Source organism: Leuresthes tenuis, unplaced genomic scaffold, assembly GCF_036924035.1.
Source record: "Leuresthes tenuis unplaced genomic scaffold, fLeuTen1.0.hap1 SCAF_6, whole genome shotgun sequence".
Classification (NCBI taxonomy): domain Eukaryota; kingdom Metazoa; phylum Chordata; class Actinopteri; order Atheriniformes; family Atherinopsidae; genus Leuresthes; species Leuresthes tenuis.
In genome coordinates, this window is record NW_027325360.1 from 34,541,737 (window position 1) to 34,563,168 (window position 21,432).

General features: G+C 40.3%; 2 protein-coding genes across 2 annotated transcripts in view; one reads left to right on the plus strand and one right to left on the minus strand.

Moving 5' to 3' along the window:
* The window catches only part of abca2 (ATP-binding cassette, sub-family A (ABC1), member 2), a 357,455-nt gene extending 350,881 nt beyond the window's left edge, over window positions 1-6,574 (minus strand). Inside the window, exon 1 of the mRNA XM_072388588.1 lies at window positions 6,196-6,574. Within this exon, the coding sequence (XP_072244689.1) occupies window positions 6,196-6,261 (66 nt within the window). The 5' untranslated portion in view covers window positions 6,262-6,574. The remainder of the gene's footprint in view (window positions 1-6,195) is intronic.
* A 5,152-nt stretch (window positions 6,575-11,726) lies between these two features.
* LOC140309228 (alpha-(1,3)-fucosyltransferase 7) lies at window positions 11,727-13,712 on the plus strand. The gene is made up of 2 exons (XM_072387051.1): window positions 11,727-11,814; window positions 12,344-13,712. Exon 2 carries the CDS (start codon window positions 12,393-12,395, stop codon window positions 13,437-13,439), a length of 1,047 nt encoding a protein of 348 aa, XP_072243152.1. The 5' UTR covers window positions 11,727-11,814; window positions 12,344-12,392; the 3' UTR covers window positions 13,440-13,712.
* Window positions 13,713-21,432: the final 7,720 nt, after the last annotated feature.

Sequence of the window (21,432 nt, forward strand, 5' to 3'; positions counted from 1 at the left end):
TAAATAATATAGTCCAATTCAAGCCAATTGGAGTTCAATTCACTGTAACTTTTGCTGCAGGTTGCAATTAGCTTCAGCAGCCCAGACTTTTCTTACATTCCTTACAACAGATAATGAAATCTTTGACTAAATTGATGCTCAAAACATTGATCGGCTATACCACTTTTGAAATTATGTAAAAAGAAGTAGGCTTCATTCGGGTATCTACTCCTCCCATAAAACTGTTGTACAGAAAGGCATTTTGACCTCCCAAAAATAAGAAGGACTTTGCTTGGTTCTGATCCTTTTTGGAACACATTGTTTCCATTACTTGATGACAGCATCGTAAAACACTGTAATGCCACGCACAAGCCAACAAGTTATTGTTCCTCGTGAACATAGTGTCATCTTCCTTCATCAGAGGTAAGTGGGTTGGTGTCGGGCCCCTTGGCATTCCTTGTCATTGTCCAGCCCAAACCAGCATCATTATCTGCTAATTCATTCACTACAGCTGATGCTCCACATCTTAGTCAGCATGTTTTTCAGTGTGTAAGGACCATGGCATAATATATCCCGATAAGTCCTCACTCCAAACAAACACTTTGTAGCCATATTTGTCAGACTTCTTGGGATTGTATTGCTTCAGGGTTGATCTTCCCTTGAATGTAGTACTCATTTCATTTAAAGACAGCTTCTTTGATGGACCATAAACTGCTGCAAAGAGTGGAATTATGAGATCCAGCACTGGATGCATCATGGTGGCATCACAGTCTGCTCTGTCAGTCTATGTCATGTCACAGTTTATGTTTAATCATGTTTTGTTCTAGTCATGTTTTTCCCCCTGTGATGGACTGGCGACCTGTCCAGGGTGTACCCCGCCTTTCGCCCGATGACTGCTGGGATAGGCTCCAGCCCACCCGCTACCCGATTAACGGACTGTCGGTATAGAAAATGGATGGATGTTTTTCCCCTGTCACGTTCAGTTCACTCACGTCACCTGTCTCATTGTTCACAGCTGCACCTCATTCACTGATCACTCCCTTCACAGTATTTAGCTTCCTGGTTTCCTGCAGAATCACTGCAGAATCCTCACTATCCCTCCATGCTTCGTCACAGAAAGATAAGTTTGGTTACCTGCCTCATAGTCTTGTTTTGTCTTAGTCATAGTTTTTGTTACCATAGTCTTTTGAATTTCATAGTCTTGATTTTTGTTTCATAGTTAAGTATTTTTTGTTCCTGCTTTTTTGCTCCCTGTTTTGTTTGGAATAAACCTTTTTGTTAACCAAGAGAACTGCATCTGGGTCCTACCTCACCACCAGTCCCTGACAGGTGGCTCGCTTGCCCCCTCTCAACATGGTCATCATTGCTGTCAAAGTGCAGGAGAGAAAGTATGATTTTCTATCTATGCCTGGTCATAACTCCCAAACTCTGATGTGTAGGATGGCCAGAACCTTGCCCAGTACTCTAGCTCTGTTATTTTCTACCAGCCCCATACACAAATACAGCACATCATGCCACTCGTAAAATCTTGATTTTGTCTTTAGTATGACAGTGGGTGTCAGACCATTATCATCTCATTGAGCAGTGCCCCCCTCATCTCTGAGGAGCAACAGTTCGAATGTATAGCTGAAGTATAGAAATATAGCTGCACATTTGGGTACTCTGACTTCCTTCCACCACCCAAAAACATTCATGACTCTAAATTGATCCTAGGAGTGTGAGCATGCATGGTTGTTTGTCGTATTTGTCTCTGTGTGAGCTGATTGAGGACTACAGGAGGAAGCAGCAGAGTGATATCAATCCACTCTGCATCGGCAGGTCTCAGGTGGAGAGGGTGGACAGTTTCAAATACCTCGGTGTGACCATCACACTTGACCTGTCCTGCTCATCAACAGGACTGTTAAAAAGGTCAGGAAACGTCTGTTCCACCTCAGACGCCTGAGAGACTTCAGGCTCCCCCTCAAGGTGCTCAGGAACTTTTACACCTGCATCATTGACCATCTTGACTGGGAGCATCACCACATGGATGGGCAGCTGCAAAAAAACAGGACCTCTTGGCCCTTAGGAAAGTAGTCCACTCAGCTGAGCGGACTATCAGAACAACCCTACCTGACCTGCAAGAGATTTACATCAAACGATGCAGGTCAAGAGCTGAGAAGATCCTGAGGCAGCCCCACCACCCTGGACACTCACTCCTCTCCCTGCTGCTTTCAGGCTGTCGGTTCCACAGCCTAAGAACCAACACTGAGAGGATGAGGAAAAGCTTGTTCCTCAAGGCAATCCGTCTGCTCAACAGTGAGCGTTAAACTGGACTATGTCACTTTCACTTTCTGTCTATTAATACTGTACATTTTAGATACCTTATACATTTTTTCATTTTATACACTGACACAACAGAGACTTTTTCAAATTGTGTGTGACTATTGTGATAGGGCTCTTATATTCATATTTAAATTTAATTCTTATTTTATTGGTAGCAGGAAAAGGAAAAATTCCACTGCACATTTTACTGTGTATGATTGTGTATGTGACAAATAAAACTATCTTGAAACTGTATCCACAAAGTTGGGAGCAAGAAATTGTCCAAAATCTCTTTCAGAGTCGCATTCAGAGTTCCTTTCATTGGAACTAAGGGGCCAAGCCCAGCTCCTGAAAAACAACCCCGCACCATAATCCCCCCTCCACCAAACCTTACACTCTGCACAATACAGTCAGACAAGTACCGTTCTCCTGGCAACCGACCCTGTGTCCCCAGACTCGTCCATTAGATTGCAAGATGGAGAAGTGTGACTCATCACTCCAGAAAACCTGTCTCTTGAGTCCAGTGGCAGCGTGCTTTACACCACTGCATCCGACCCTTTGCATTGCACTTGGTGATGTATGGCTTGGATGCAGCTGCTCGACCAAGGAAACCCATTCCATGAAGCTCCCTACGCATTGTTCTTGAGCTAATCTCAAGGCCACGTGAAGTTTGGAGGTCTGTAGCGATTGACTCTGCAGAAAGTTGGCAACCTCTGCGCACTATGCGCCTCAGCATCCTCTGACATTTTACATGGTCTACCACTTCATGGCTGAGTTGCTGTCGTTCCCAATTGTTTCCACTCTGTTATAATACCACTGACAGCTGACTGTGGAGTATTTCGTAGTGATAAAATTTCCAGACTGGACTTGTTGTTGGAACACCTGAATTAATTATTTGGATGGGTGAGTGAATAATTTTGGCAATATAGTATAATAAGTCTGTTTAAAAACAACACTGATGTGCTCATATACTTGTTGGTCTGTACAACTACTCATCATACTGTCTCTGATGCTTTTTCACTCCTCTCCTGCTAAAATGCAGTCCAAACGTCAGCTGAGGAGTATATTAAGATTCAAAGTTTTCACTTGTCTGAAGTGAGCCAGTACCTCTCAAAGTTCAAGATGTATTACACTTTAATAGGTATAAATGAAGAGATTCTTATAGAATTAGCATTTTTCCATCTCTAACTATTGTCTATCATGACTGAAGCTCCTCTGTTGTCATTAACTATGCCCTCCTTTTCTTTTTAATAGGACATGAAGAGCAAAACACACATCCCTTCTTGTATATCAGGGCCAGAACACATTCCAAAAAAAGCTGTAACAATAAAGCTTTTAACACTTTTTAAACGTGTAAAAAAATGTGCAATATAATACATAAAATGTACTGCCAATGCTAAAACCAGTATTCCTGCAACTGACCTGCAGCTACTACTGAAACTGAAACAACTGGTAAAGGTAAAAAAGCTATCCATCTTTTAATTTTCTAAACCTACTTAATCGAATTCAGGCTCGCATGGTGGCAGGAGCCTGGGCAGGGGTAAAGGTAAAACTGGGTAGAGACATTCAATTAAAAAAAATATATATATATATATATATATTTACATTTGAATATTTACAAACATTTTAGTGTAAAAGTAATATGAATGATTATGAATTTTATAGAAATATAAAATGTTATAATAATATAAAAATGTCAACTGCTACTTCAGGTTCCCCTCTGGGATGTGTCCCCTGTCTTTCACTGTCTCACCTTCTTGCTTTCCCCTAACTGTTCATCCAGCTCTTACTCTCTTCTGTCTCACTCTCTTCTTTGAGCATTATATCCCTCTATCAACAGCCAACATAGAGAATGAACTATGACCTCTATAGATTAATGTAATTTGAAACATTGTGTCAATACACTGCTTAGTTATGTGAAATCATTGTGAGATCCACTGATTCACAATGGTTCTTCTTGCTCTGACCCTCTCTTTTTTCTCTGATGTCTAATGTGATGCACACATGAATCCATCTGTTATAGCATTGTTCCAACTGAACAATACCTTGTTCTAGGAAGTGGAGTCAGGTAAATTCACCCTGATCTTACTTTCTCAACTTATTTGATGTTTTTGGGTGGCCTGCTGAAAGAAAGAAATATAAATATGTAAATGAATACATATATACACAAACAACCTTCCCAAAAGTTGTTGCTCGAGGGAAAGTTAATATATATATTTTTTTTAAACCAGGGAACAAAAAAACGTGAATAAAGTGCAAAATATTGAATATCAAATTTAACCAGATTCTTGCAGATTTTCATTCTCCATGTTCTGCCACTCCTACACAGTTTCAATAAGGAACATCTACATGACCCAACTCACCTTACGCACTTTGTAACAACATTGTTACGAATAGTGCTATGCAAATAACACATTGCTGTTAACTTTTCATACCTCTGGACAATTTTAGAATCCCCTTTCAATACAACATCAACAACCTTTGGACAGTGGCCAAACTGAAACATCTATCAACTTCAGTTTCATATGCAAACAGGTACAGTCCCACAGTATGTCCTCTTCTCTTCTTACAGTAGGAAGACAGACCTGAACTAGAAAAAGCCGTCCCTATGAAACAGCAGTGAGAATGCTGTTGAAGTTGAATTGAGACAGTTGACAATGCTAAAAAACTGGAAAATCTTTCAGTTGATGAAAAACCAGTTGCTGAAGTCTTGCTTGAAGTAATTTGAAGCTGAAATAACAATAGTGGAATGATTTCAACCTATTGGAAGAACAGAAGATTTGATGAAAGGACCGAAAAAAAAGGGAAGATTTTTAGTTTTTGAAACAGTCATTTTTCAAAATTGGCTTAATATTTGAAAAAGCTGACCCATTTCATAATAGCTGAATGTCTTGTGAGCCGTTTAAACTTTGAATGGTGTCTCTAGCTGAAAGTATGTAGCTGTAGTTAGGTTGATAAGAAGAGAAGGAGTTGAAATTTGCCTTAAGTTTGAATAAAATTTAAATAAAATGTTACATATTTTAAAAAGTATGAAAGTTAGAAACACAAAAATTGAAAGACGTAATCTCCTCAAAGAGCTGAACATTTTGATATCACAATTGTAGAAATCGGTGAAAGACTGCAGGAGTAGTTAGGTTGAAAAGAGGAGAAAAAGTTTAAATTTGTTCACGTTTTTTTAAACCGTAGTTCAATAGTGGCTTAATATTTGAAAAGGCTGCACTAATTGGTAATAGCTGAATGTCTTGAGACCCGTTTAAAGTTTGAATGGTGTCTCTAGCTGAAAATCTGCAGAAACAGTTAGGTTGGAAAGAGGAAGAAGAATTTGAAGAGTTTGAAGCACTTTCCATTCATTTGAATTAGGAAAAAAGTTTAATCAAAGTGGAATAGTTAAAAAAGTATAAAATATATAAACACCAAAAGTTATAGCATAAATCTCCTGAACGTTCGTCTTGATACCAAAATTGTTGAAATCGGTGAAAGATTGCAGGAGTTGTTATGCACCGAAAAATGGCGGAATAATAATAATAATAATAACAATAATAATAATAATAATAATAATAATAATAATAATAATAATAATAATAATAATAAAGAGAAACAGGAAAACAATAGTGGGAATGCTTTCCAGCATTCTCACAGTTACATGACTGTAAGTTATCGACAAACAACAACCTGTATGACTGCATGGTCACCTCCTGCTTCCAAGCAACGCCTTGGCAATAAAGCCTTACATCAGTCTCTCCTAAACTAACTAACTGCGGTGTTATTTTACTGCCTGATGGTTGCCTTATAAAACAGCACAAATAAGGGCTGCCGGCAGTGCAGCCGGGAATGACTGATTGCTTGTTAGTTTGTTTAATTATTTATTTTGGTCGGATTTCACAGATAGTCATGAGAACAAATATTTTGTCCTACCGGTCCCCTTTTCTTCAGAGAGATGTTCTTCCACAAAAGAAGATGAAGCTGGTGCAGGAATCCCATTTTGCCTCCTAGTTCTGTGTAAGTATGCTCTGTATTTACCAGTTTAGCATACTGGCGGTGGCCTATAACTAGATTTAAATACCCGTTTCACCTCAGTCTTGTTGTCGGGCATCCCGTCCGAGCTTGTACAGCACTTAATGTGTCGGCCCTAAGTAGTGATGAATGATATAACGCTTATTCACTTTTTCTAGTTTCATGTGACAGGCCTAAATAGACTGTACGTATTTTATCATCCACCGCATCTTGGCCTAGCTTCCCCGTGGAGATCGTCCAGCTTTGTAACGCAACGTTTTAAATTTCAAGGATGCAGTGTGCGAGCAGCCGTAAAGTAAATGCGGCATAGATTACAAGCGATGTTTCCGGCTTGGCCTATCAAAACAAAAGCTCCACAACACTCTTACTGTCGGAAATACAGTGCATTGCAATCCATTTTCTTGAAAATAGCTATTAACTTATATTCATAGATATGAATTACTACCTACGACACACCTACATTTGTCAATTTATCAACAGAAATTCAATAGAATATTTAAAGATTAAATTAATTTCCTTATATCAATATACAGTTTCTGACTGCTGGGTACCGCTACCCGATTAACGGATTGACGGTATAGAAAATGGATGGATGAATATACAGTTTCAAATTATGCACCATTAGTATCTTGTGTGTGTTCTGTCATGTCATGTTTTGGGTTCTGTGTTTTCTGTCATGATTATAGTTTTGTTTTCAGGTTTTAGGTTTATCTATAGTCAAGTTTTTTTCCATGTTTTTTCACATCATTAGGTTCACTCAAGTCACGGTCTTTGTTTCACAGCTGCACCCCATCTCCAATCACCTCACCACAGTATTTAGTTTCCAGGTTGTCCTCAGGTCGGGGCAAAATCCTCACCTCACCTTACCTTCATTCATGCCACATGATTCATGTGTTTCAGGTTTGTCTGGTCAGGTTTTGCCTCTTGTTTTTTTCCACAGCCACAGCATAGTTTTGTTTATTCCAGCTCTATGTTCTTTTGTGTTAATAAATCAAGTTTTCCTTTAAAATCTGCATCTGGGTCCTCCCTCCACCACGTCACGCATAACCCCCACCACACCGGTTGTGACATGTTCAGTCTGGTTAACTGAGGCCTGGCTATGTGAGTAACAGTCCTGTGCTCCATTTATGTTAGATTAATGTGCTATTCCAAAATGTGAATTAGAACCTGATTGGTTATCTGTATATATTTATAAAAAACGGTATATATATATAACATGAGTAAATCTAAGTAACATTTACATTTATTAAGTCTGAATTAATTGACTTGGCACAAATACCACATTAATTGAGTAAATGGAACTGAAATACTGTGTAAAACATTTAGAAAAAGAGTAGAAAGCACTATAGAAACTGAGTAAATATAATTTAAAACATAATACAAACAATTGCAAATTTGCTAATGATTTACTAAAAATTTGTGGTACTGACTGATTTTTTTTTAACTTAATTCACTACATGCTGTATTTGATTTGTGGATATTCTGTAATATATACTAAAAAGATTTCACAAAATATTCAAATTATACTTTAAAATGTTCTTCTCACAGAAGATACATTTTTGTTGGCGACCTCTGTGCATTATGAAGAAAAAAATAAAATGCACATTAATGCAAAATGTAAATGTGCATCAAACATCATATCTGATGAAATAAAGCCGTAGATTGTCCAAGTTTCAAGAAGAACCTCCAATTACTGAGGATACTGAGGTCTGTTTTTTGACTTACACACATGGTTCAACTGGTTATGAGTCTCATCTGTGCTCATCTGCCCTACAGACAACTATGTCATTAGATCGTTGTACCTTTGTTGGCAGGTTTCCAGCATCTACTTCAACAAGCATCTTTTGAAATACTTCAAAAATTTATTTTAGAGTTTTGGGGTATTTGACAAGGCACAAGTGAGTCCAAGCAAGTACCAGCAGGCTCTGCTGAGATCCCCAAGGTGGTTGAGTACGATGGTATCCTCAATGACGATCCTTACATCCCTGACTTGTCCTTCTTCATTACACACAAGATACAGAGCCATCATCTCTGCTGCCAGCTCTTCTTCTACATGGATGGCTGAATCCCCAACATTCTATGTACATTGTAAAGGAAACTTATTATAGCAGACAGGATGTCACCAAAAAAAAAAAGACCAAAACAACTACATAAATTATCTATGCAAACATCATATTATAAGTTGTTTATTGTTTTAACTAGCATATGTGACAAATTTGAATGATGTATATTAACAATAATAATTAGGGGTCTGACGATACGTTCAGCTCACGAGATGAGACACGATATTGGGTTCATGAGAACGAGACGAGACGAGATTTTAAGTAAACTACTGTGATTGGTTGCTCTGGGACCTCCGATGTGTCCGCAGGTTGCTTTTTTTTTTTTTTTTTTAGGGTGTTGAGGCGTGCGGTGTGGTGCGGCGGTGCTTTTCCCCTATTGGGGAGGCCTGGGTGGGCCTGGGTGATGGTGGGTCTCAGGCCTGGGCTGCTGTGACTGGTGAGACTGCGTGGTTTGTTTATTTGTTTTTTTCTCTTTTCTTTATTTGTAGAGGTCCTCTGGGGTGGGTGCCTTCTGTGGGTACAGTAGCTCCTCGAATGCAGTCGCTGCAGGCCTCGAGCCTGGTGGACATCAGGCCCTCCTGCCCTGTGGCAGGTCACAGGAAACGGGGGTGCCTATTGCAGCCAGTCTCTGGCTGCCCTCTCTGGTATATTCCATACCCCTCTCCCTTCTGGCTCCTGTACACAGCACACACTCACACATGTAGGGTTTTGGGGGCGTGTGTGTTCTGTGGGGTGTAGTGGATGGGGCCACTACACCCCTCTACTTAGCCCTCTCGGGTATTGGGTGGGTCCATGTCTGGGTGGCTGGGGCCTGGCGGGGTCAGTGGGCTGTTGCCCCTGGTTCCCGGGGGGCCTCTGCCCTATGCATATGGGGGCTCTGTCCGGGGGCTTCCTCTGCAGTCGTCTGGGTGGATGCGTGGTTGCCCCTGCGGTGGGCTTCCTGGGTTCTGTGCTCCGTGGGGGCTGCTGGTGGCCCGGGTGTTGTGGCCCTCTCTGCCTGCTTCTGATTGCTGGGGTGGGGGGCATGGGTATCGCATGTTCATGCAGACACACACACACACACACACATTCATTAGCCTAGTAGCATGCTCGCAGTTTTTGTAATATCTTGTGGTTTGAGGTCATTTATATCCACAGTTGTCTTGTATACGATTGCCACTACTTGTGTTGTGTTATTGTTTGTTTGTGTGTGTGTTTTTTCTCTGCTTGTCTGCTTTCAGGTGCTCCTGGTGGCTCTAAGGCTGGATTCCCCACGGAGGCCGTGGATTGTCGTCTGTTTTGTTTTTACAGGTGTAGCAGCTGGTTGTCTGGTTTTTCTTTCTATTTTTGTTCTGTTTCTTCTTCTTTGCTCTTCCTCTTTCCCTGTCCTCCCGGTCCGGTTTGGCACTATTACATGTTAAATATTGTAACAAAATTAAATAAATAAGCAGTTGATGGGCATCAAGGGGAGCTTTACATTCATAAAGCTTCCCTTGGCAAAGCAAATCTGTTTAGCATCAAAGGTATTCAGATTACAATTCTGCTGCCATAATGCTGGACAGGACAAAGGGGGGAGTGGGGGGGGGCTACTGTGACAAAATATGTAACTGGACCAACAGACTTTTATTTAACCAAGTTGCACATGCATTTTGAAATGTTTTACTATAACTTTTTACATGAATGATGTAAGCATGAGCTTTTAATAAACTTCTCCCACAAATTGAAAGTAAATTGCTGCAGTGTACAGCATTATTTTCATACAATGCTTGCATATTGTCCGTGTCTTATCAGTCATTCTACTGCCATTTATCATTTCCGCCGCCCGTACCCGCCACGTTGTATCTCGTCGCACGAGATCTCCTCACAACCCTATATTTATGTAATTATCAATGATGATAAGAACAATGATAATAATAATAGTGATAATAATGATAATTATGATGATAATGTAACTGAAATATCCTGTTTTACCATTTTTATTTTGCAAATCAGCTTAATGTTTTCTCAGGTGCTCAGATGTTGCATTACTTTCTTGAATTTGACAAAACTTAAATTCATTTTTACCTTTATATTCCCATTGATGCTAAATAGACACATACACCACATCAAAATAATGCTGCACCACTGTTTGAGTATGTTGTGGCCAAGTTTAATGATAAGCAGCATAGAACAACACAAATGTACATTAAGATTATCTGCATGCTAAACACCTATTGATCGCATGATGTCACATCTGTTAGTTTTGTTATGTGCATGGGGGAACCTGGAAACTAAATACTGAACGGAGGTGATTAGTGATGGAGTGCAGCTGAGGGGGAAAGCAAAGGTGAAGTGAGTGAATTAAATGGCAGGGCAAGCGAAACCAAAGGAAAACATGACAAAACTAATGACTAAACCAGGAACTTAACACATAACAAAACTAACAGACGTGACACATAAATGATTATCTTCTTATAATATTCTTCTTATAATATTGAGAGAATGGTGAATCGTAATATTTTGTTTTGCTAGTTACATTCATATCATGTTAATGTGATTTACACTGATATATGCTTAACATCCAGTCCTATAAACATTTATATTTTGCTAATATAAACTGAGATCATTACATTTGAAACTCACAGCAACTCTAGGTGGTCAGAACTGTCAGAACAGTGTAACTTACATAGAGAGACAAAAAGTTATGACTGCTATCTGCTGCTTGCTTAGATGATAGAAGAGTTGAATGACAGGGCTGGTCTATGGTGTATAGTTCCAGGGCACAGTTAGGTGTAAAACATAGTTCAACATAAAAATTAGCTTTCAATAGGGGCATTCATCCAACCTTTAGCATTTTACTATGTTTTGATGTCCTTAAGTTTAGAAACTTACAGGTTTTGCTTATCATCGTTGATTTAGGAGAATAAGGGGGGAATACCCGAAACAGTTAGAATGTGGTTTGTGCCTAGAAGAGTGGTATAACACTGTGCACCTATCCTTTGCAGAGCTGCAAGAACAGGAAGAGTAACACCAGCTTGTGGTTTACATATGTGAAATCAGCAATGTTTGGAGTGCCACTAGTTGCTGTGTTAATTCTGCAAAGAGCTGGTGCATTAGCAGTTTAACAGCTTCTCTAACAATTTCAAAACTGGGTTGTGTGGTGACAGGTGTCTTTGGTGAGGGTTTTATTATCTGTAGCCCAACTAAATATGACAGTGAATTGATCTATAGTGTGAATATTAACTGTTTGAGAAATAAGATGTGAATTCAGGTTCAAATTTGTATTTTTTTTTTTTAAACATCTAATTTGGAATAACTGTATATTATCTAAATATTGTTCCATTATTGTTTGAAATGCTATTGATCATTGTTGTCACACCCTATTGTGAGTGTGAAGCAAGAGATGAGTCAAAACTTTGGTGGGGGCAGGATTTCCTCTATGCAGTTGAAGAGGACAACACTGTGCTGGCAGTAAACAGTCTGATGCCATCTCACGAAGGTAAGAAGCATCCTGTCTTTGTAAACTACTAATTTTACTGACAAAGTAAACTGATTTATTGCTGATAGAATGCTACTGTGTGTATCCACAAAAGGTTTTCATTCAGATTTATTTGTGTGGGTGAGTTAGTTTTATAAACTGATTTTGTGTTGTCATCATCTATCGGGATGTACCATCTATCCAACCCTGTACCAGTTTTATTTCACAAATAACCTCAGCATCAACATACACAATAAAGTTATTTTAATGAAAAAAATGTGAAAGAAAGACAAACAGAAAATATACCTCACACACACATATATATACAGTATATATATACATATTTGTATATATAATTTGTTTCTTTCCGACTCAGTAATCTCAATCATTATTATTTCTTTCATCATGTCTGTCTACTCTCTACTACTGATGACTACACTATCTGCTTGTTATTATTCTAGCATAAATTCTGTCAAATGTTAGATGTGTTGTCTAACAGTGCATGTGAAGCTATAATTATACATCTGATCTACCCTTCCTTCCCTTTAAGGGTTTCATACCAGTGATCTGTGCCCTTTTGACCTGAATTACACCCAGCCATGACAAGACCTGAATCTAGAGCCCTCTGCCTCCTCCTCCTCCTCCTTCTCCTCAGCTCCTTCTCAACATTGTTCTATTACAGTTTGTTGGACTATAAGCTCTATCCGCATCTATACACACCACCAATTCTTCAGAGAAATATCAGCATTTTGCTTTGGCACTGGCCATTTGGCCGTTCCTATAGTCTTGATGGCGACAAATGTCTCAAGCTGTACAACATCAGCCATTGTTTACTTACAGATAACACATCGTCATTCTTCACTGCTGATGTGGTTGTATTCCACCATCAGGAGCTGAGCAGCAATCGGTCAGTTATGCCCCTGCACCTGCATCGCCCTATCTCCCAGCGCTGGGTTTGGCTGTCCCTGGAGCCTCCTGTTAACAATGCAAACCTCAAGCAGCTCAATGACCTTTTCAACTGGACAATGAGCTACAGGCGTGATGCAGATATATCTATCCCTTATGGAAAGACCATCAGAGGAACTTATGAGCTGGGCTTTCAGACTGCTTCAAATCGCTCCTGCTTTGTCAGTTGGGTGGTCAGCAAATACCACCCAAACCAGACTCGTACTGGTGTTTACCAAAGTCTAAAGAAGTACATCCCCATTGAGGTATATGGAAAATGGAACAAGAAACCTCTGCCAGACAAGAAGCTGCTCTCCACTATTGGAAACTGTCTTTTTTATCTGGCCTTTGAGAACTCTGAGGCAAAGGACTACATTAGTGAGAAATTGTGGAGGAATGCCTTCCAAGCAGGGGCCATTCCAGTGGTTCTTGGCCCAAGCAGGGCAACCTACGAAGATGTGGCCCCCCCCCATTCCTTTATCCATGTGGCTGATTTCAGGAGCACGGCAAATCTAGCTGCTTATCTGAGGCATGTGGCTTTAGACAAGCAGGCCTATGAGGAGTTTTTCCGTTGGCACCAGACTCACAGAATCAAAACCTACACTGACTGGAGAGAGAGGCTGTGTCAGATCTGTGTTGAATACCCAAGTCTACCAACCAATAAGCTGTATCATGACCTGGAGGGCTGGGTTAACAGCTAAGATTTTATCTCTTCATGCTTTCAGGTGAATTTGTGTGTTTTGATTGGAACTCCTGATCTTGCAAGGCCACCCCAAGCAAATGTGAAAAACCATAAATAAGGTGAAATGCTTCTTAGTTAGTTTCACTAAAAAATATGAACTGCACTCCACAAAAACAGATCTCAAGTGGCTGATTGGGTTTGCTATGTGATGTGTGAAAATGCAGAAGTGGGAAGTTGTGTGTAACCATAAATAAGTATGTTGCATTTGCTCTAACCAAGGAGGCATGTTGTTCTTTTTTCACAACAAGCTCAGGATTATTTTTGTTTTTAAATGTTTTGTATATGTCTACACACAACTTTGTAAGTTATTCTAAATAGAACTAAATAGTTATCCTGTTCTGAGGTTTAGCTTTACAAAGGCAGATTATTATACTAAAACATTTTTTATATATATAATCTTTAGCTAAGTAGTTGAGAGTTATTACAGTCAGCCATAAAAACTAGAAGCTTTTTTCAGTTTATGTGCCATGACAATGTTCGTCCTTATAAACTTACCAGTTAACTATATCCCAGATAGAAAATGTGTTAATCTTAGCCTGTCAGAAAAGTTAGCTTATTATCATTAAATAAAAGTCACAGCCAGAGAGGCCATTTCATATCAAAACTTCAAATGGAGAAGTTGGGAGACAAAGAGAACTGTGTTTTAAGAAGGAATGTTGTCTACCCACTGATCGTTATCTTTATAGCTCCCCAAATAAGGAGATGCCTCCAAACTTAGGAGATATACCAGACCTGGGCACATAGAGGATTGTATGTATGTGTGTGTGTGTCACCTAATAAAAGAGCAAGGGAGGCAACCACTCGTTGGAGAACTCTTGTGAATCTGCAGAGAGAAGGTTCGTGTGTTGTTCTCCCCTTGCAAGTAAAATTCTGAGGCCTCTGAGGGATTTCTTGGTTTCATGCCCTTGTCTGTGAGTTGATTTTTCTAACATAGCCCAAATATGACTTTCATTTAGCCCGCATCTAAATTCAGCTACAGATCAATGCCACATTTTTTCCTGCCAGGTTAGCCCTTACTACACTTGCCATTGTCAAAAGTGGCCCAGATTAGGTCTAGTTGTACTGTCTGGGTAAACTCGTGGTCAGGTAAGATCTTTAAGATCTTCTGTCTGATTATAGTTTTTCTGTTTTCAGCCTCTGTCTTAGATTCTCTTTTTTATTATTGACATTTTGCATGAATGCTTATCAGTATATACATTCTTGAGTGCTGCATAATTTTTATGACAGTTTTCTGTCAGATTGGATAAGAATTCCTCAACTTTGTACCAACTTACTTGTGGGATACCTCAAGGCACTTTGGGCCGTTACTGTTTATGCTTCCCCTGGGATCAATTTTTTAAAAGCATAACATCTCTTTTAATTGATTTGCAGATGCATTACAGATACATATATCCATCCATTTTCTAGACCTGCTTAATCCAACTCGGGATCGCTGCAGCATTGAAGCCTATCCCAGCTGTCACTGGGAGAGAGGCAGGGTATATCCTGGACAGGTTGCCAGTCCATCAGAGGGCCACACAGAGACAAATGAGACAAACAACCATCCACACTCACACTCAGTCCTAGGGACAATTTAGAGTCACCAAATAACCTGGCATGCATGTTTTTGGGCAGTGGGAGGAAGAACATGCAAACTTCACACAGAAAGGCTCCAGCCAACATTTGAACCAGCGTGAGGCTGAGAGGCAATGGTGCTGACCACAACACCACCGTGCAAATTTACAGATTTATCTTCAAATTCAAACTAGAAGCCATATTTCCACCCAGGCTCAGCTAAACTGCCTAGGAGATGTACGATCATGGATGGAGCTGATTTTTTAAATTTTTTTTGCAATTTGAGCAAAGACAGAACAAAAATAATTGTAGTTGGGCAATCCAACCTTTCACATGGTTTTGACAGTGTCATTGGCCCACCACCTTTTTACTGTCACCCAGTAGCAAGGAACCTTGGCATGATCTTTGACTGCCTTTAAATTTGACAAACAGATTAGTTCAGTGATCAAGATGAGCCTTTTTCATTTAAGAATCCTCATTAAGGTGAGGACCTACATTCCTTTACATTTCTTTGAGAGAGTAGTTCATGTTTTCCCCCATCTTCTAAGTGTAAAGAAACAGTATGATCACATCACACCTGTTTTGGCCTCTCTACACTGGCCTCCAGTCTATTACAGGATCCAGTTTAGAATCTTATTGCTTGTTTTCAAGAGTATCAAAGGCATGGCACCACCTTACCTGTCTGTATTTTTACAGCCCCAATCTCCATCCAGAGCTTTGAGGTCTATGAATCAATTGCTTTTGAAAGTAATCAGATCCAGGCTAAAAAATAGAGGTGATGGAGCTTTTTCAGTTGTGGCTCCTAATCTTTGAAACAGCCTACCTTTTCACGTCAGATCATTTTAGAACTTTGCCTAAAACCTATTTCTTCTCACTAGCTTTTAGAGCTGAGTGGTATATCTAGACTTTTGTCATGCAAGAACTGTTTGTATTTCATTCATCTATTTGATGCCCCACTGTTTTATTTTTAACTCAAATGTATTGTTGTTTTCAAGACTATTAATCATATCTATATGTGTTCAGCGTATACAGCGCATTGGTCAGCTGTAGTTGGGTTCTTTTGTAAATGTGCTATAGAAATAAACTATGACTCAACTCAATAATTAAACTTATTCAACAGTCAATGGCTCATGGTTAGTCACTGTGAAGACAGAGTGATATGACATTTGAAAACTGTTATTAGACTTTTTTTCAAGTAGTGCATTACTTGATGATTGTTTGTAATTCGGAGCATGACGTCAATGCCCCTCCCACATTTGAGTGGTCTTTCGTCGGACACGTAGTATAAGTCCATGGTCCACATTTCAACTAGATTGGCGGATTTTGTTGACTGAGACGGGGAAGAATCTGAATATGGAACCATGAACGTAAGTTTTAAGTGAAACAAACTTTGTACGTTCCTGTTGGCTCACCTACTTAAGTCAGTTTCTCCGCACTGAAAGCAGCGGCGGCTGCGGCGCTAGCATATAGAGTATTTTCCTGCACTGTATGGTGGTCGGACCTGCGCACTCAGGTTGAGGTACACTGCAGGGGTACATGAAACTGTGCACTATGCTGACTTTCCATCTCTTTACCCCTATGTAAATTGCAGCTTTCCTTACCCCCTCGGCCATCCCAAGATTATCTGCAAAGATTTTGATGACCCTGACAGCTACTTTGGTTTCATAAGAGCTGTTGTTTACCCTCCGCACGGGCTGTTTTTCTCTGTTTTACCTTACAAGTCATCTCACGGTAAACTTGTATTCACTCTCTGTCGCACCTGTGCTGAAATGAATAACCAGGCAGGTCCTTGCAGCCACAGTGATGAGGAGAGAGCACTAACAGTGAGTGTGGAGTTTAGCAAGGAATTAAAGCTTAGTTATCGTCTTGCTCGATTACATACACACATTTCTTAAGGGTAAACAAGAGGCTTCATGATACCCCGCGGATGCACTTCATGAGGAGAGTAAGTTAAGGTATGTAAGAGATTACAAACTCCATCAAGGTATTCAGTTGGATACCAGCAAAATAGAGGTGAACCCTGCTAAAAGACAGGTGGCTAAACTGTGTCTGAACAGTTTCTGGGGGAAATTTGCGCAAAGGAATGACCTGCATCAGTGACACAATTCAGGAATTTGTTGCAGCAGGACCCAAGAGTTACGCCTACCAGACTAGAAATCAGAAAAAAGTATCGATGCACGTTAAAGGCATCACTCAGACGCATGAATGCAGCGAGAAGGTCAACTTTGACAGCGTCACAGAGTTAGTGGAGGGATCCTTAGCTGACTCCAGAGAAACGGTGATCGAGACCCCTCAGCGTACCATCAGAAGAGATAAAAAGGGGTTTCTGTTAAAGAATGTGACATTCCCGAATAAGTTCCGGGTGGTGTATGTCAAGAGACGTCTTTTTCCTCACGGAAGAACTCTGCCTTTTGTTTATTAAGGTGATTAAGAGGGGAAGGAGATTGATTTTGACCCCAGACTAAAGACTCCTTTTTCATGTCTGGTTGTGGGGCCCAGCGGATGTATATATATATATTTATAATATAAAATATATATATATATTTATAATATAAAATAATAATATAATAAAATATTTTCAGGTACAACATCCATCACATGGTTACACTTTTTTAAAACACTTAACAAAAAACGATTTCCCACATCCGCTGGGCCCCACAACCAGACATGAAAAACAGTTTCTTATATATATATATATATATATATATTTCCTCCTGATTGTAACCATTTGGTTATTTTGGATGGTGTTATTTTTCAGGCTTCAGACCATCCTGAAGTGGTAAAAATTTTCACACAGTACAGACATCACAGAAATATGAGTGTCATGATGTTGACTCAAAATGTATTTCATCAAGGGAAATACAGTCGCACCATCAGTCTGAACAGTAATTACCTGGTGCTGTTTAAGAATCCCAGAGACAGATTGCAGGTGAATATACTAGCCCGTCAAATCTTCCCCTCAGAGAAAGCTCTCTTCCTGGGAAGTTTTGAAGACGCTACCAGAGAGCTGCATGGGTATTTAATCGTCAACCTGACCCACTCATGCCCAGAACAATACAGACTGAGAACGGGTTTACTTCCTAGTCAGTGGCCAGTTGTCTATGTTCCGAAAGCATAGTAATTTATCATGTCAGCCCGTATAAAAAGGAATGCTCTGTTACTCAGAGCTCTGTACCACGCCACACCTCAGAAACGTAAGGACATTCTCAGCCATTGTTCACCCAACTTCCTTAAAGCTTTGTGTGAGATTGCTCTGAATATTCTAAAGGGTAACATTTAGCTATCCCCTTCTCAATATCGGAGTTTGAAAAAGCAAAAGAAAGTTATCAGACTGCTGGCTGATAAGAGAACCGGTTTAAAACGTAAGCAGTTGGCTCTCAAAAGTCAAGGAGGTGGGTTTATTCTTCCCATCCTAACAGCTCTTGCACCCATAATTGGGGATCTAGTGGCTGGAATCGTTGGAAGATAAGAACCATGTCGCTCAGGACAGCGCAAAAGATGTCTCTCATCTCACCTAATCAGTTCAAACGCTTGACTATGTCAGAGACTTCTATCAAACAAACGGCGGAGGATGATTTGGATAATAAAATGAGAGGGATACTCAACCAGTCAGGAATGACCTCTTATGAAAAAATCAAGAAATACGACGCCCTACTGCAAAGGTACCTCACCCTAATCAAGCAAGGTCAGATGGAGGAGCCACGGGTGACTTTGACTCTACAGCGAAACAGTCTTAATGATCCAATACCTGAATCAGATTCCAGTGAGACGGACCATGTTCACGATGTAAAAAGGTATCGTTGAGATCCAGATACTTTTCACCATTTCCCAGTATAAAAAACTTAATCGGACCATTCTCAGTAATGGCGGATTGAGGCATAATTTCCGTGTAGACCTTCTCCTCGATAGAAAGCTGGGTCATAGGGACTGAAAATAAGGCCAGTTCTGCCAGGGTGCACTCAGCGGATTTGTGATGCAAAAGAGCCATGTTTTATTCTCTTTGTCTCTCTATTTATGATTCAGTGAAATATATCCCTGCTCCATGCAGACTTCCTCTCTATAGGCTTGATCCTTCTAACTGACTTCTTCCTTTTAAGCGCCCTCTGTATTTGTGACCCCCTCACGCGTTCACTGGGCGGCCACTTCCTTGAACTTCGTGACAGAACCATAATACCCGATCCTTCTTGTCCTCCCATCTCTGCAGGACCCGAGATCCTTCTCATGACTTTGCCTATGACATCTGAAGCAATGTTCGTAGCTGCTGTTTTCAGATGAGGCTGAGCTATAGCAAAACCTTTTTTAACTAGGGGGGCTACGAAGCGAAATAATTTTTAAAATATAGAGCCTATTCCACGACCGTACATTACAGGTGCTCGTTTTAATATCTTCTCCTCTTGATACATCTTGTCCTCATTCAGTTTAACTTTCTGAAGCTCCTCCACATAAAAGGAACCTTCGATAGGTTCTCCATCAAAATATTTGAGTTTGGATACAGGGGGAGATCATGCTATCTGCTCGGTCACTGTAAACACTTCATCTGTAAAACTGTTCATATTTTTTGTCAAACACACCTTGCAGTTTAGATATTCTTACAAGATCTCCTTTTTTAAACTTTATCCTTGAGTATTTGCAGCATCAACCGGGAGCAGAGCCGTACAGGTTTTGAAACACTTGAAAGGTGTTTTCTAGAGTCACTTCCATAGGCATCATTTTGATGCTTGTATGGTAACTGTGGTTGTAACTTCCCATGAGATCCTGCAGGACGTCGAGGTATCAATGCGTGATATTAGCAGTAAAATATTTCCACATCCTGGTTTTTAATGTGCGGTGAAACTTCTCAATCACAGACGCCTTTACCTCGCTCAGCGTAGCAAAATGCACAACTCCGTGGGTCTCTAATAAAATTTTGTAGAAAAATTCTTTCCCCGCATCAGTTTGATGTTTTTTAGGACTCTCGCTTTCTATAAAAACAGATTCAAAAGCCCCTACCACCTCTGCGGCTGTTTTTCTCTTCATAGCATGAATGTAGGCCTTTTTTTGAAAACTCGTCAATGACGGTTAATAGATAATTATAGCCTTCATTGTACTCAGCCAGGGCCTGCATGTCACAGAGGTCTGCTTGGAATTGTTTTAAGGGGCTGGTGACAAAAACTCTGTTTCTCGGAAAATGTGTTCTTGCAGGTTTATGTAGAGTATATGCATCTTGCTCTAATAAGAAGTCTTGCACTTTTTTGCACGTAACTTTCTTACCCGTTTCATCCTGTACAGCTTTAAGCAACCTTTCTACCCCCCCAAAACTACCAGGGTGGATAGGATCGTAGAAAACCTTTTTCATTAATGTCGTTTCAGCCATCTTACCTTTCAAACTCTGGCTTGTAATGACAGAAAACACAAAACGCAAGTATATTTCAAACTTTTATTTTTTCTCCAATGTATTATTATACATACACATACACGTGATCATGATAAGCGGGAATGCTAGTAATATAGGATTTTAAAAAAGTTAAATGTTATAACAACATCACATGATTACAATATTAGTCTAAACACATCCAACTGATGTAAAGAAAGAATGTTACACCCTTCTTTTAACCCTCCCAAAACTTTGTCATGGTTTGAAGCTGTTGCAATTTCTTTACATCTTCTCCAATCAACTGCTCATACATATCTTGTATACAAGTGTTGATTTGTTTCACCAGAGTTAGTTTGTACAAGTAAGCTACTGCCACAGCCCTGACTCTGCCATCATCCTCACAAATGTTACGCACAGTTAGAAGATGCTGAATAGAAGCAATGAATCGTTGATTATAAAGTTTCCGCATCAGACCATAGTAATGGTCATGAAAAAAGTCATCATCGAGCACATCCTTGCACCGATGTTGCCGTAAACTGGGGTGGTCCACACTACACTCATAGCAACATTCAATCATAATTTTTTTGATGGTCTTATTCAAGAGGTGTATCACTGCAGTTTTTACAACTTTGATAAAACCTGAGGGGACCCATCCATCAAATTCGTCCTCGCCCTCTCCTCTGACATCCTCGTCCTCCTCTCCTCCGTCATCCTGAGTGTCTGCCGGGGGCCCCTGCCCTGGTGGAAGCTGGGAGTCCTCCATCTCGTTAGACTCAGCTTCCTCCGCTGTTACGGCCACGGTGGATGACCACTGCGTGGCCACTGTGGCAATGTGGATGACGCAGAAGGGCTCCCTGTAAGCATCAAGATCAATGGAGAAGCATTCTCCAGACCGTCGGTGATCTCTTTGCACGACGTCTTCTGGACGCTAGTTCCCATCCTGTGCCTTGTGTTGATTGGTGTATGACCTGTGCTGGAGTGTGTCCTGGTTAATGGGGGGGTGGTTTGAGGAGGAGGGAGCTCAGTGGAGGCAGGTCTACAGAGC